Here is a 15,628-nt window from a genome sequence, read left to right on the forward strand (position 1 = left end):
GAGCTTGCCTTTCAGATTTACCTGAACTATTTTATGCAAAATAGATTCAGCTTTATGCTCCCCAGATGTTAAATATGTTTTGTTTTGCCCTAGTTCTATTTTGTTTTTTAAATGTACTTTTAAAATCATACCACTACTGAAAACTTCAGCTGGATCTCATTCTTAAGTTGTTTGTGACACTACCTCTGTTACTATAACTTTCTTAGCATAAAGAGCTAGCATCCACACATTTCTATCTGTTTGTTTTTTTTTAAAGCTGCTTTTTGACTCTACAGTGTGGAAATCTTTATTATTCTGATAGATTTTAATGTCTTTCAATTCTAGCAATGTGCCACCAGATGGGACCTCTCATAGATGAAAAGTTGGAAGATATAGACAGGTAAAAAAAGAACTGTTTTGATTCATGTTAAGATTCAGTCTTAGAAGTGTTGCTGCTTAATCATATGTTAGTTTCTAAGAATACTGGAAAAGAAAACGGGTGTATTTATTAGTAGCTTCTCATCTGGGATGAGGTATGAGTTGTTTTTTTTTTCCATAGTCACATGATATTTCATAGTATTGTACTATTTGACATTCTGGCACTTGTCAGGCATTGCTTAACAGGCAGTTGCACATACCACCTTGTGAAAAGTTCCTTGTGTTGTCTGCTCTGTACTGAAGTTACCTAAATTGTAGAATAAACTGTAAAATATGTTTTCTAGGAAACATTCAGAACTTTCAGAGCTCAATGTTAAAGCAATGGAGGCTCTTTCTTTGTATAACAAATTGATGAATGAAGACCCGATGTATTCCATGTATGCAAAACTACAAAACCAACAGTATTACATGCAGTCATCTGGTGTTTCTGGGTCTCAGGTATGTATGTAACTTCTAATGGCCATTTAGGTTATCAAGTACATCCTGAGCTATGGTTGATTTCTTAAGTTGTTACTGATAAACAGTTTTTCATAAGCTAAGGTTTTTACAAAACTTGCTCAAATATTTTTTTTTTTTTACAGTATGCTTATCTACATTACTAACATAAATACATACTGATAAAGTATGGTGGAGCACGTTGATTGCAAGTAATAGTTTTTCCTATTTCTGCCCTTGTGTTCCCACTCCCCTCACTCCCTCAGTTGGAAACCTTATTTTATTATCTTTGTTACCTTAATGCTGGGTTAAAATCATCTTGTACTCGCAGAGATAATCTCAAATGAAAGAGCAGTGTTTTCTCTCAATACAGTATGTAAAAAAAACCGAAAACAAACCCAACAAAAAACCCAAAACACCCAATAAAATACTGTTTGCTTTCAGCTGCAAGCTTTGGATACTCTCCTTTTGCAGGTTCTTTTCTGTTCAGTACTTTTTGAGCAAGGAAAAAGCCCATCCTGTGCTTTGAGGTGCACATAAAATTAAAAATGAAAGCTGACAGAGCTTTGCACGGTGGGTCAAAAAAATAAAAGAACCAAAGGAGAACAATTCCTGGTTAAGATTATGGACCCTAAATTCAACTTCTTCTTTCAGTTTCCTTTTTTTTTTTTTTTTTTTTTTTTGAAATATCAGTAGAGAGCATTTAGCATTCAAATTACTCAAGCTAAGAATTATAGTTCTTTCGTGGCAGCATTTCCATATAATTGACTCTTATCTCTGAGTAGGTCTTTTGGCTTATTCATACACTATGGTATTTTTCAAAGGTCTTTTAAACATTTAAATGTTTAATTCCATAGTCTAATACACGCTTCCTGTAGTCTTTTCCTCTTTATAGGAATATTTATAGGAATATAGGAATGCATTTCAAACGGCTTTGGGTTTGTTAGGTTTTTTTTTTTTTTTCCCAATAATCTAGTAGCTTCCAACATATATGTACTTTCAGTGGCTTTTAGAGAAGATAATGTATGTTTTTCAGTGTCATTAAGAGGAATATTGTCTTCCATTCATATGTTGTCATGATAAGCAATCATATTGTGACCCTATCAAATAATTTCAATGTTTTTTAAATGGACATGTTTCTGGGGATTCTTAAAGTGAAAAACTGGATTTTATGGTGAAGATGAGCCAGTTTAAAGTTCTGAGAAGTTAACAGGTCTCATGCCTTTGCTTCTATGAATGTCATCTGCAATTCATGGAGTTTAAGATAGAAGAGCTGTATATCATAAACTTACATGAACTCATGTAAGTTGTGCATGAAACTTGATAATTCTTCTGGTAATTTGTATTAAACCAAATAATTCACGATTACATTCAGTTTGCAAATTCAGTCTGCAAATTCAGTCTTGATTTAGTTGACTCATCTACTAACAAGCTGTTCCTCTAGTTAGTTGTCAAACATTACCTTATTTTCAGTTCAGATTTTTCCTTCTGCCCCACTTAAACAATTTTGTAATGGCAATTTCAACAGTTACATAATATGACAGGTTAAGTGATGACACAAAACCAATACATTATTGGCTTTCCATTTTAGTGATTAAACCTTATGAAAGTCATCTGGGCATCAAAAAAGTATTCTCCTCTGGGCTGCTGTTTGTTACATGATTTAAATTCTTTGGTATTTTCATTCAAAAGTAGAAGCTCTTAGCATGAGCGCTAGTCATGAAAATAAAATTTGGAATACAAGTTTTCCAGTAAACTGTTTGACCTTTCTGGTACTGGAGCCTGAGGTTAGAAATGTAAATAATGTCCTTTGAAAATCTGGTAGTTGTTTTTCTGCATTGTGACACTTGACTGGAGACAATCAGTTGCTTTCTATTAACACGTCTGAAATAAAAAGGTTTGAGAGGCTGTATTTGAAGTTCTAAAGTCAGATATTAAATACCAAATTTTCTTGTATTTTGTTTTTCATATTCCTTTATTTAACTTCCTAGGTTTATCCGGGTCAACCTCAAAGCAATGCATATTTGGTGGCAGGGAGTGCACAGATGGGCCATATTCAAGGCTACAACCTTCCTCCTGAGCAGCTGTCTTCTCTTAGCCAAGGCACAGTTACTCCATCTGCCAGCTCAGTACTGCCTGGTCAGCCTGCACAGACATCCTACACAAAGTAATCTTAAATATTTTCCTATTCAAGTTTAAATCAATTTAAACATACAGAGTGACAAAATATTTAAAGGAGATTTTTTTTTTCTTCTAGAAATATAATGTTAAACAGAACTGACAGATACACTGGAAATAATTGCACTGAAGTGCTTTTTGGTGGTGTTGTGAATTTGGTAAAAATTCCTGACAAACTTTGAATTTTTATCTTTTCTTTTGTTATATGATTTTCTCTAGGTTTTTATTTTGTACATGAGAAATATATAAATTATATCTATATATTTCTTTTATATAAAAGAAAAAATAGAGAAAGTGCTATAGACATGACTTTTTTATGATAACTTTTAATAGACATTTAACGATGATGATATCTGCTGCTCTGGCTGGCTTTGCATAATTTCTGAAATATTATGTATTGTATTGATCTTTTCTCAAATATTTGACTTTAGAAACATGGGGAGAATTCTGCTTAGTTTGGAAAAGAAGTGAACGGGCTATGAATACTTACTGGAGGTTACACGGCTTCCCCAAGTAAAGGAGCTACAAGTGGCTTTCTGTTTTGCGTGGATGCCCAAAGATGCTAAGCTTTGGCTAAACTACACATATTATGAAAAAGTTTTGAGTTGACCTTAAGAAAAATTAGGTTGGGGGTTATTAATTATTAGTGTCTGTATAAAGAAATTTTATTTTATAAAGTTGGGAGAGACATCCATCTTGAGTTATTGAAGTATGGGTTAGTCTCTGTCCCCAGAAGTTACATGTTTTGGGTGGTAAGACATACATTGATAAAGCCAGTTTCTGCATACTTCACTTGACTTGGTTCACTATTTAAAGCAGTTGGGTTTTGGTTTGTTTTCATGAGCAGAATGGAAGATAGATGGGATTCCACATTCCACATTAAAATAAAATAATGTAGATTCACAGTCTAGTTTTAACTCAGTGGGGAAGGTCTGTTAGGTGTGTTTAAATCTGAGGAGTGTCTTTGAGTTTTAATTGGAATATTCACTGGCTACAGTTTTAAATATGCAAGGTGTCCAGTTAGGAGAGTTTTGTGTGTGCATGTAGAGCAGTGGAGGAAGCAATAAAGTGGTGTGTTCTGTTGGTACATTGTTTGTCAATTCAACTTTTTACTTCTTTTTTTTCCAGTGCAATGGTTGGCTCTGTTGCTGGAAATACTTATTCTAACCAGGCTTCAGTGTATAGTCCACCACCTGCTACTGTTGATGTTGCTGCTTATCAGAACGCTGGAACTAATATGTCCCAGGTGCCAAACTATAACTTACCATCCACACCTCTGCCACAGACAGCAGGCAGTCAACAAGCACCTCCACAGCAACCACAGCCTCAGCCACCTCAGCAACCACAGCATAGCTACTCACAGAAGGCTCTGCTATAGGATCCAGGACTTCTGATTCCTAGTCGTCTTTAACTTCTGCTAAAGGCAGTTGGCAATTCTATGAGTTTCTTCCTTTAATCTATTAAACTTTGTTTATCCTCAGCTTAATAAGAATCTATCTTGGTGAACAAGTTCAATTTGCACTGACTTTTTAGGATTTTTTTTCTTCTTAATTTTGCAGAGGAACAGATGTATTTAGGACATTTAATTCCTTTTAAAATGCCTAAAAATTGGTACAAGATTATTTATGTCTGGTAAAATTGGCTACTCTGTGAAAACTCAACACTTGCAAACTGTTGTGGCATATATGTTATGTACATATAGTGTGTGATTGCAATAGTGGCCATGTCGTATAGCTGTTGTGATCATGTGAATATATTTAACACAATGTTTAAAAATAATTTACTTTACTATTTTATTTTAATCATGAACTGACAACCATGTTTCATAGTTTTGTCTAGTTTTATGACATATGTGATGTCTTATTCCAATGCAGGAAAAAATCAGTAATTTTGCATATCATGGTTACACTTACAAGCTAAGGTCTACATATGAATTTACAAACGTATCTGAGTCTAGGTTTCATTACTTCTTGAACTGAACACAAGAGTATCATGCCTATTAGATGGCTTATCTACCAAAGTAAACTAATTCACTAATAATTGATTTGGGGGGGTAACAGCAAATTATGATTCTGCTTCAGATATAATTAATAACTTAAAACTACTATTCAGAGGCTGCTAAACATATCATGGGACCATGCAACAGATCAGGATCTTGCATTTTATCGTAAGAAGCATGTAATTTATTTTTTCCAAGTTGTTGTCTACAGTGAGAACCAGAACTATATTCTGTGTTTGTTGGTAGAGATTACACCAAAGACAGAGGAGTTGAGCTGGAAGAGAAGTGATGGAGTTTTAAACTGGAACACACAACATGAGTAACACTATTCAAGTTTTCTTAATTAGAACATGAAGAATTTATGGACATTTAAAATACTTTGCTAAACAAACCTTCAGGGCTTTATTTTATCTCTTGTGGCCTTGCTTAGCAATTTGTTCTGTTTACTGTTCTACACAAACACTTCTGCCTTAAACACCTGTTTCAATTTCCAGTTGTACTATTTGAGTTTATTAGCCCTTCTATAGTGTGAACAGTTTACGAGGCATCTTATTTTCATTCACTTTCCGTTTACTTTGAATTCTCTTCTGCAGCAAAGTGCATTAGTCTTTTTTAAACCCTTGCATTTCTCAGTAATTTAGCCAGGTGGCTCTTTAAGGCATGCTATTTACTTTCTGTAGCTGAGGTGCTGCAAAAACCCCACGGTAACAGAAGACGGTGTTTAGATATGCTTGATCAGAGTTTCTTGTACAAAGACTGTTGTTGCTTTGCATTTGTATTCAGTCTGTTAATACACCCTGCTTTCCTCTTTTCCAGCAACTCTAACTCCACTTAGAGCAATACTAGATGGCTTCACCATATGATCTGTGTTTTCAGACTTGTTAGTATATATGTCAGAAATTGTTCACTTTTGTGTACTCTATTTTAGTGTGATGCTTCTGGACTTAAAGTTTGCAGTTGTACATTATACTGTAAGCTGACCTCAGTTATCCCATACACTCCTGCACAGTTACCTGACATGCCTTTGTTTCACTATTTTAATAGACACTGGTATTTTGTCCGTTAATGTTTTCAAATGACTGCTTTGTATAACTTCCAAGTGGGGTGGCTACAAAACATGCCCAGAGCTGATGTGTTCCAGTTGGGGATGTTCTAGCCAGCTGGCTGGTTTGGTACTAATGTTTTCATGTATTATTTTTTTCCTCCAGAATTCTTCAGCACCCTTACAAACTGTCATTACTTCAGCACTTGGTGCCATCACAAAAGTCTGTGGAATCTGAAAGGAAATACTAAAAAAAATAAATTAATTCCAAGGTATTGTGTCATAGGTAATTTTTAATAAATTGAAGAGGTGATTTTGTTAAGAGCATGTAGTATCCTTTAGATAATGTTCTCTGTATGCTTTGGGTACCTCATTGCAAAAGCAGAGAAACAATGCAATGCATATAGAAATGACAGCTTTACACAAAAGTGAACATGACTGTTTAATCTGTAGTTCTTACACCCTTTTTCAAGGAGAAGCTTGAAGCACCAAAATCATCCAGCTGGCACTGACTGTTTGCAGTCTTAGGTTTTCACATGTTGTGTCACATGTTCTGTAATAAAGACCTATGGAACTTCTGTGCAGAAATGACTCATCAGAAATACTTTTTGTTACTAATTTGTCTTTGTTTTTAAAATTTTGGAAGTCTTCTTTCCTTAACGCACAGGAATGCTTGTTCCTGGTTCCTCCTTTGAAAGCTGACAACTTATGTGTAATCTTAAGTTTTTCTGCTTTTCCAACTTGCTTATTTTGGGCATTTATCCATCTTTAAGAAAATGATAATCACCTTTTCATTTGTGTTTATCGTGACCGAATAACACTTTCTAACGTGATGCCACTATAAATTCAGTATACTCAAAGTTGTGGGAAAAAAAAGAAAAGATGGACACTTCTTATTTTCCTTCTTTTCTTTATTAGTCACAGAATCATTAGAATGGTTGGGGTTGGAAGGGACCTTAAAAATTATCTAGTTCAACCCCTCTGCCATGGGCAGGGACACCTTCCACTAGACCAGATTGCTCAAAGCCCCTTCCAACCTGGCCTTGAACACTGCCAGGGATGGGGCAGCCACAGCTTCTTTGGGCAACCTGTGCCAGTGCCTCACCACCCTCACAGCGAAGAATTTTTCCATAGTACCTAATCTAAATCTCCTCTCTGTCAGTTTAAAGCCATTCCCCCTTGTGCTATCACTATATGCCCTTGTAAGAAGTCCCTCTCCAGACTTCTTGTAGGCCCCCTTTAGGTACTGGAAGCTGCTGAAAGGTCTCCCCTGAGCCTTCTCTTCTCCAGGCCTAACAACCCTAACTCACTGCTCTAAAGTATCTCCTGTAACAAACGGTGAATTTTAGTTGACTTAGAATCAGTTTACATTGTCCACAATTTGTGCAATAGATCCCTAGAATTTTAGGTTCAGAGTCTTTGTGTTCCTGTTGCATCCCACGTTTTCCATTTCAGATGCAATTTTCAGATCAAATTGAATTTGGAGCTGTATTACTTCATGTTGATTTTTCTCATTTATCAGAAAAGATTGTCTTCTCAGTTGTTTGTGTCCTTTATGCTAGATACTCTGAACTGATGCCTCCTCCTGCCTTGCTAGATGCTGTCATTGCACTAATTCCTTCGCTCATCCTCTTGTATCCTCTTATAATTTAGCAATTACATTTCAGTTCACCTCCTCTCTGCCACTTTGGTATCATGAACCTGGAGATGTCATTTCTGGTGCTTCTCTGTTGTGATTTATTATGAGATTCCTTATTTATGCGTTGTTTTGACCAAGTTCACATATGCTGTGTCTTACTACAGTATTGAACACTGATATATGGGTGAGAGGGTGAAAGTACATGTTCAGCTACTGTATGGAAAAGCTTTTCAGCAAATAAATGAAGTGCCAGAAAGTTAATCTGTTTGAAAGTTAAGAATTCCTGGAAATGATATGTTATTCGTGTTCTGGTAGAAGACGTAGTTATTGAATGTCTTGTTTCTTTACACGTAACCTTGTCAATGAAAGGCTAAAATGTTTTCACACTATTTTGTATAACCCTTTGTTGTTTAACCCTTTCATTAAGGCATACAAAAATGTTCATTAACTTCAGAAGGGGTATTTTGGTGGCTTGGTTATCATGAACTGAGGTAAATGCTGGAAAGTGCCTTCTGTGCATTTCACTTCTATAAACAACGCTTGTTTACCCATGTGTATCATCTCATAACAAAGTTGTCAAGATTTATTGTAAAGCATCCCAGGTAAAACACTGAGGCAGTGGTGAGAAGTTGCTACGCTGATGCCGTGGCAGTGTGTTCCAGTGTGCAGTTGCAGGAACAGTGGCAACAGATTTCCCCATCTCTCTTTAGTAACTGGTACCCGTGTAGATGTGTATTTAACATCACTGGCCAAAGGACATATAGACAGCAGTAAAGCAACGGTTAAAAGGAACAAACCAGAAGAATTACAGCATGCTTCTCAGCAGGTGTGGAGCAGCATTTTGCCCTCATGGTACAGCTACTGTTCATGAATTTTGAGGTGGGGAAACTGAATTTGAGTAACTGGAACTTCAGAGAATTCTGCCAGGGTGCAAATGCTTAGATTAACGAAGGAGACAAATTTGCTTTTAATAGTGTATATATTTTGCTGATCAAATCTAGGCTGCTATTATAGTTCTCTGATTTCATCTAGATGGCAGGAACATCAGATTTACACTGGAGAACTGCTTAATACCTCATTCTCCACTTTGTTTAGTATTTTCTCTAATATCACTTACCTTATTTTTCACTTATATTTAAACAAATATCTGTGCAGTCTTTACATATAAAGGTCTCACCTTATTCCTTGTCTGCTGGGTTTCACAGATGAGTTGAAAAAGAACATCTCCAATTATAGCAGCTACACTGGCACTTTGAACCGCGTAACTGCAGCTTCTCTTGGAGAAGATGCGTGTATTGGTTTTGAAGAACATGGGAGCATAATTTTTCCAGTTAAGAAATCAAGGAGATTATTTTTAACTAAAAAGGTAAAGTACAAGTTACAAAAGCCTCCATTGCTAAGAGCAGGCAGAATCATTTTTTACTCTGTTATTCAGCCTTAGTAAAGCTGACCAGCTCCACTACAGCTAGTCCTTTCTCATTTTCAGCTGCAGTGAAGGATATTAACCTTCATGTGTGCATACTCTCCAGCACCATAGTAGAATATGAAAGGGCCTTGACCTTTGAACTTTTTTTCTCCAATGTGTAAAAACTATGTACTTTTCTGAAGCCTCGTTTCTTAAATTAGGATGTTTTGTGTTTTAAAAACATTCCATTTGCTACCATGTAAGATTGCAGATCTAAGGTTCACTTTTCATGCTGCTGCCTTGGCAAAAGGCGGTAGGAGCTTTTGTTCTCTCCTGCATGTGCTTCTGGAAATCCAAATAATTTTTGTCTCTGTCATGAAAAAGAAAAGAAGCCTGCTGCAGTGTGCTTTGGTTTTAATAAAGTGTACTCAGTAGCAAAGTGCATTTTTGGTTTTGTTTGGTTTGATGCTCCCTTTGATGTTGGCATATGTATATATTTAGATATACTGCACTGTTGTACAAGAATTGTTTTAGTAAATAACACTATTTGTAAAAACTGTTAATTGTTTTTGGTATGAATGCAAAATATTAAAGTTGGAGTATTTAGTTCATTATGTTGCAAAGTTAATTTATAAATTTCGTGGAAGACTAATCAGAAAAGGACTTCATTTGCTGGAGGGACTTGGAGCAGCAATAGGCATGGTGTGTTAGAAGCATTTAGCTCACATTTTCTGATTATGGGAGGGGTAGAGGTGAGGTCTGGGTTCTGGGATTTTGGGGGATTTTTTTCTATGATGGCGTACACATGATTATGTTATTTGTACTTGTAAAGTTTTTAAGCTGTCATTAACTTCCTTCCGCTAAAATCCAAGTAGTACATTGTATATCTTATTTCAAGTACACTGCATGTTCTTTTTTGGTGAGAAATACAGCATGGGTATTTTAAAGGGGTGGTAAAGAACAATGAAAACAACTGTAACTGTACTGTCTAATATGTATATACCCAGATCAATAAGCAGATACTACTGGCAGCTTGACAGTTAATTCACACAGTTATTTGACAGTTAATTCCATTTCTGATCACAGTTAATGCAAAGCAGCATTAAACTTGGTTGTCTGCTCTTTGTGAAATGAGCTGAAGATCAGGCTACAGCCTGGTCTGTGGATCTACATTACTGCATAAGATATTGCCACAGCTGAAACTTGGTGGTCTTGGCAGATGGATGCTATGTTCTTAAAACAATGCTAAGCTTCATGGGTTTCTTGCTCAAACCAATGTGAGCATCTGAGATCCCCATGAGGCTTTGGGAGCGGTGGGCAGCAGATTACCAGTTTGGCCTGTTCTTCTAAAAATGTGAGCTACTTGCTTAGGGTAAGTGATTTTGGGGACTGTGGGTTCATTCAGTATGATAATTTCTGCGTTTCAAAAGAGTATCAATTCAGATGACAGAATTAAAAGTCCTATAGATAGTGTAGAAATTAAGCATGTCTCTGATTTGGAACAGGGAGGGAGAATTTATATTGAGTTTTCTTTACTGACCTTTTCTTTTGGACAGAGAAAGTGTTTCTGTTGAGAGGCCTATGATGAAAATAGTGTGAGAGTTTGCTCCATCATAGTCTTCAAGGCTTATTTTAAGACCTAATGCCATGAATCTGGGCAACAGGTAAAATAAGCATCAGTCTGTGTTTAAGGGGATCAAACCAATGACCTTCACTTAAACTTTCAATGAACTGGTTCTTACGTTGTCTCTCTTCATGGCAGGCACTTAATACTGCATTGCGAACCTGGGGACTGTGACGCATTGTCTCATTGCTGCAGCTGGGTTTCAAAATCTTATGCTACCCTGTTGCAAGATAAATGCTTTGATCTCTCACAATATTTGTAAATTTAAATTATCTGGATTGTTTTAAGTCAGGGCTGTTTTGGTTGATCTGATAATGGTCTGTGTTTTAAGTGAGAATGAAGCTATTGTGAGAGAACCTGGAGACACTTCCTGTGGTTAACGCTCTTTTGCACTTCTTAAAATGCACGTCTCTGTTGGGAGTATACATGGGCAACGTCCAATAATACAGAAAATCATATGGGGGAAAAAGATAAATGGGTACTTCCAGTTGTAGATTGAGAGCATCCTTAGTGTACAGTCTCTTGAGCTGATATACAATATAAGGAATGTAGTGATTGTAGCACCACATATTTTGCTTTGACTCTGCTTAACACTGTTGAGCGTGAGTTTTTGAGTCCTTACGCATGAACCTTTGATTTCTAAAATCAATGCAGGTTGGTGTTTATGTCATTTGATCGGTTTCTCTATGTACCACTTTGTGGCTGTCAAAGCACACGTACCAAGAAATGGAACCCTTCAATGTATCCGTGCCTGGGCCACTCAATTTTATACAGTATATTCTATAGCATTTTCGAAGCTTGATTTACTAACAAGCAAACAAGTCTGCCCTGACACTGAAATCACACTGGCATCTATTTCTAGCCAGCCATGATGCCTCACCCCTGTTGACTCATGCATCCTTAGGTATTTGTGGGCTCTGCAGATGTGTTTACTTTCAAGTGTCTATGTCAGACTGTCCCAATTTACTGTGCTTCCCAAAGGACTGTGAACATTTAGAGCCCTTGGGTTTAATGACTTTTAGACCAGCGAAAATGTCTCCAAATCAGTCTTTCTTTGTTCCCCTGGTGATATACCCTTTAAGCTGATGCTGAAGAATTGTAGCAGAGCTCATTTAGGTACACCCTGCAGCAAAAACCATGTTGCTTGAGGTATTTACATAAAACCACAGTGGTTTATATAAGAACAAATGGAAGTATCAACTCAGCTGAGGACAGAGCAGTCTTGGTTCTCTGGAACTGTGTAGGGACACGAGTCAGTACCACCCACCTCCCTGAAAGAGACTACTGAAAAGTTCAAATTAGGTGTTTTTCAGTTATCTAAAAGACTCTCATTAGGGGTGTGCTTGTTCAGAGCGCTCTCTTTCCTTCTGGTACAGTCAGGAAAAACAAATAGTAAAGCACATTTTGCTTTAACAGAATCCACAATTTCAGTTTCTAATGAGTTCCTTGCAGCTTCTGTGGAATCGTGATTTATATTTGATTGTGTGGATAATGACACTCAAGTAGGATTCGCCATTAGTAATCTTTAAAACTGCTTCTTCTCTCTTATTGGCAAAGTAGGTAATCTAATTTAGTAATTTATCTTGGTAAACTTGCTGTCTTTCAACACAGATACATTTTCTATTCTAGAGCGCTTCTTATCTTCCGGATAATCAAAGCTTCCTGTAAATGTTAGCTGCTCCTTCCAAGGTTTCAGAGTCCCACTGATTACTTCGGGGGCAGTTATTCACCTCCGTTGCTCAAACCAGTCCCTAATTTTGTCTCTTCCGAGAACTAGACTCCCTTGAATTCATCTATCCATGAGGCTCAAGCTGACACCAGATTTGTTGCTTGGGTTTATTCAGGGTAGATAGCTGGTAGCAAGCAATTAATTGCACATCCGTAAACAATTCTGAGCTGAGCAGCATTCAGTGGGATCCTGTAGTTCAGCAGCAGTACAAAGAATCCAAATCCCAGCTCCCCTCTAAGTGTGTGTGTGCATATACATATATATATATTCAATCAGTTCTGCATACTATATGTGTTTCCTAATGGCTATCTGCTTCTTTTATATGCTTTCTCATACTTGATCCTTACAGTCAGCATGCCCACAAATCTAACTGCAATAAATAATAAATTTAATTTTCTATATACATATATATTTCTGTATTTAGACATTATATATATATTATACATAAAGTAATATGTCTTATATATATTCGGACTGCAGATTGTTCTTCCACAATATAGACGTGTCTTGTGGAGCCTTTAAGTTGTTTTCTGTAATGCAGGCACTCCTGCTCTTCCATCTCTGAAGCACAATCTCCTTCCCTCACCACTGGTGCAGTCTCACAACTGCTGTAATTGGCTTTGTATTTTCCAAGTCTGTGAAATGTTGCTTTGGGCTACAGTGTTTCCTTCATAAAGGACCCTGCCATTAACTTTGGATCATCATTTTCTCATTCACTTGATTTGTTGTTCCTCAGTGGTACAGTTTCAAAAGGGAATTGGCCACATTTCAGTCCAGGAAGAGAGCACCTCTGTTCTTGGGGTCCGAAGTTTAGTTCCAAACGGTTTAATGATACAAGCTGACAGTTGCATCCTATTTGCAATTTTTATCCACTACAGGATCCAGGAAGGCAATTACTGTAGTGTGTGTGGCAAGTCCATCATAAACTTAGGAGCGGTTCACCATTCCATGTGTGTTGCTTTTAAGAATTGGAATATAGTTGTAAAATCCCAGAGATGATTGCAGCTGTCATTCCAACTACACTATGCATGTAACAGCTCCTGCAGTCTTGTTTGTCTCTGCTAGAGACTTTGTACATTCTTTGGACACTGGTTTGTCACTAAGACCTTCATAGGATGAAGAGCAGGGAAGAAGAATGTAGGAGAAAGCTGCATTTATCAAAGTTCGTGTTGCATTTCTCAGGTGTTAATTTATATCTTCCGAAGTGAGAGCATGTCCTTCAAGAGCACAGCTTGTTTCTACAACTTCCTGGGGGAAAAGGGTTTCTAAATCTGTGACATGTAAGGGTGTACTTCCAGCACACCATGGACCGCTTTGAAAATAAAGCATTTTCTTTATCCTACAGTGAATTACTGTGAGCCCACAAATTCCAGGGAGTCAGAAATGATGACTTTTTAAGCATTACTGAAGGGCTGCAATTTTTACCACACAGGTAGATGGAGAGTCGAAGCTTTTCCAAGAATCATTCAGTAAGTCAGTGCTGCTGGGATTGTTTTTGTTGACATGTCCTGGCCTCATTTTTGAGAATAAACTGCTAGGAAAAACTTCTGTTATGGAACAGTTCTAAAGATAACAACCAAAATCTCACCATCGGCTCTTCATTCCTTTCTCATACTTTCCTCGGGAGGAGGCTATTCTAATGATTTTAATTGTTTAGGTAGGACAAATAGAATAGTTTGAAGTGTTTCATAGTAAATGCTTTCCTCTGGAAGTTGTTTTTAAAGTGTTGTGCTGTGCTGAACACAGTATTCTGACGGAAATGTCTGTCTGCCTAATTAGCTGACCTTATTAAGAAGTGGAATTTGTAATAGGCCTTGTAAGAGTTTCCACTTAAGCATAATGCAGTATGATTCTGTGTTTTTATCATGGTATCTGTGTTCTTAACCTGTTCCTGCCTCATGTTTTTCTATTATTATTTGGATATTTTTTAGGATTTTTTAAAAACACAGTTTATATGAAGACAACTCCCAGCTAAAAGAGAATCACTTTCATGAAATCTGGAGTCGGCAATGGGGCCCAAGTGCAGCACATTTGTAATCATGCTGGGAGGGCCCATCCTGTCCTCAAAACACTCTCTTTAACAAGGCTCTTTCAACCAGCTCTTTTTAAAGCTTGTTATTGTAGTATTAGGTGGAAAAAAATAGCCTTTTCCATCTCCCATTTGTATTGGCTCTTTTTCAAATAAATCAATAACTATTGCACACAAAACCTTGGTGATCTTGACATTTTTCTCCTGTTTTTTGTCTTGCCTCTTACTCCTTCCTATGTTTGCGTTTTCCTTCTATTTTTATCCTAACAAAGCTCAACTTTACTGGTCTCAGTTCCCAGCAAATCTTTCAGGCTGCAGCCAGCTGTGTGGTGTGCAGCTCTCCTCAGGATTTGGAAATAACTGTTCACTATTGAAGGTTTGCTGCAAAATCCTGCCCTGGTCTGTCAGGAATCTTGTTGTTAGCATTGCAGTTTAGGGTCACTTGATTTGTTTCTGTCCGTTTTCTTTACTAAATTTGGCTTTTAAAACGTTTCAGAACACTGATAGGTACTTTGCAAGTTCAGAGAATTGCCTTGCTTGAAGAGTTTGAACATGTGCTGGATCAGAGTGCATCTTGAAAGTGATAATGTCCCCTCTATCACTGGCATTTTGTGTAATAATGTCAGTTAGCCTCTTACAGCCTCTTGTCTTACCTATATAACACCAGTGCTGCCTATATTCAGTTTGTGATCTTGGAACTCCTCCCTCCTTTTTTTTCCTGGAAGACATATGACTTGGAGATTTAACCAAATAAGTGGCAGCTCTGGTAAGAGCTACTTTTCAGTTCATGTTTCTGATAAAAAGCAAGATAAGGGCCATGAATTCCTTGGTTGTATTCCAGTAAATCCAGATCCAAATACCCTTGCTCATGGGGATCTCCCTATCCTGGACTACTGGTATGCATAGGGATGACACCAGAGGTGTGACTCCATATCAGTATTTTAAAAGAGTGCTCCAGGCTGAGTGTGGCACTCACACTTGCTTGTCCTAAACGGATGACTGAAGGTCTTAGATGCTGGGTAGTCGACGGCTGCAGAGTTGAGTTTCTGTTTCCTTACTAATAGCAAAACTGTTATTATGACACTTGCAATAGTGTTTCACGTATAGGCGGAGGTCAGGAAAAATAGCGTT

The 15,628-nt window shown here is 37.2% G+C and overlaps 1 protein-coding gene across 2 annotated transcripts in view; it reads left to right on the forward strand.

Annotated features, from left to right (window-relative positions):
- STAM (signal transducing adaptor molecule) overlaps positions 1-9,726 on the forward strand; it is a 38,026-nt gene extending 28,300 nt beyond the window's left edge. The window contains exons 11-15 of one of the 2 annotated variants that reach the window (XM_065666512.1): positions 325-379; positions 702-855; positions 2,844-3,019; positions 3,110-3,188; positions 4,159-4,281. In XM_065666512.1, the coding sequence (XP_065522584.1) occupies positions 325-379; positions 702-855; positions 2,844-3,019; positions 3,110-3,188; positions 4,159-4,197 (503 nt within the window). In that variant the 3' untranslated portion in view covers positions 4,198-4,281. Of the gene's footprint in view, positions 1-324; positions 380-701; positions 856-2,843; positions 3,020-3,109; positions 3,189-4,158 lie in introns of both variants that reach the window. The other variant, XM_065666511.1, reaches the window with a different exon arrangement.
- The last annotated feature ends 5,902 nt before the right edge of the window (positions 9,727-15,628 follow it).

Source organism: Lathamus discolor, chromosome 2 (assembly GCF_037157495.1).
Source record: "Lathamus discolor isolate bLatDis1 chromosome 2, bLatDis1.hap1, whole genome shotgun sequence".
Classification (NCBI taxonomy): Eukaryota; Metazoa; Chordata; class Aves; order Psittaciformes; family Psittacidae; genus Lathamus; species Lathamus discolor.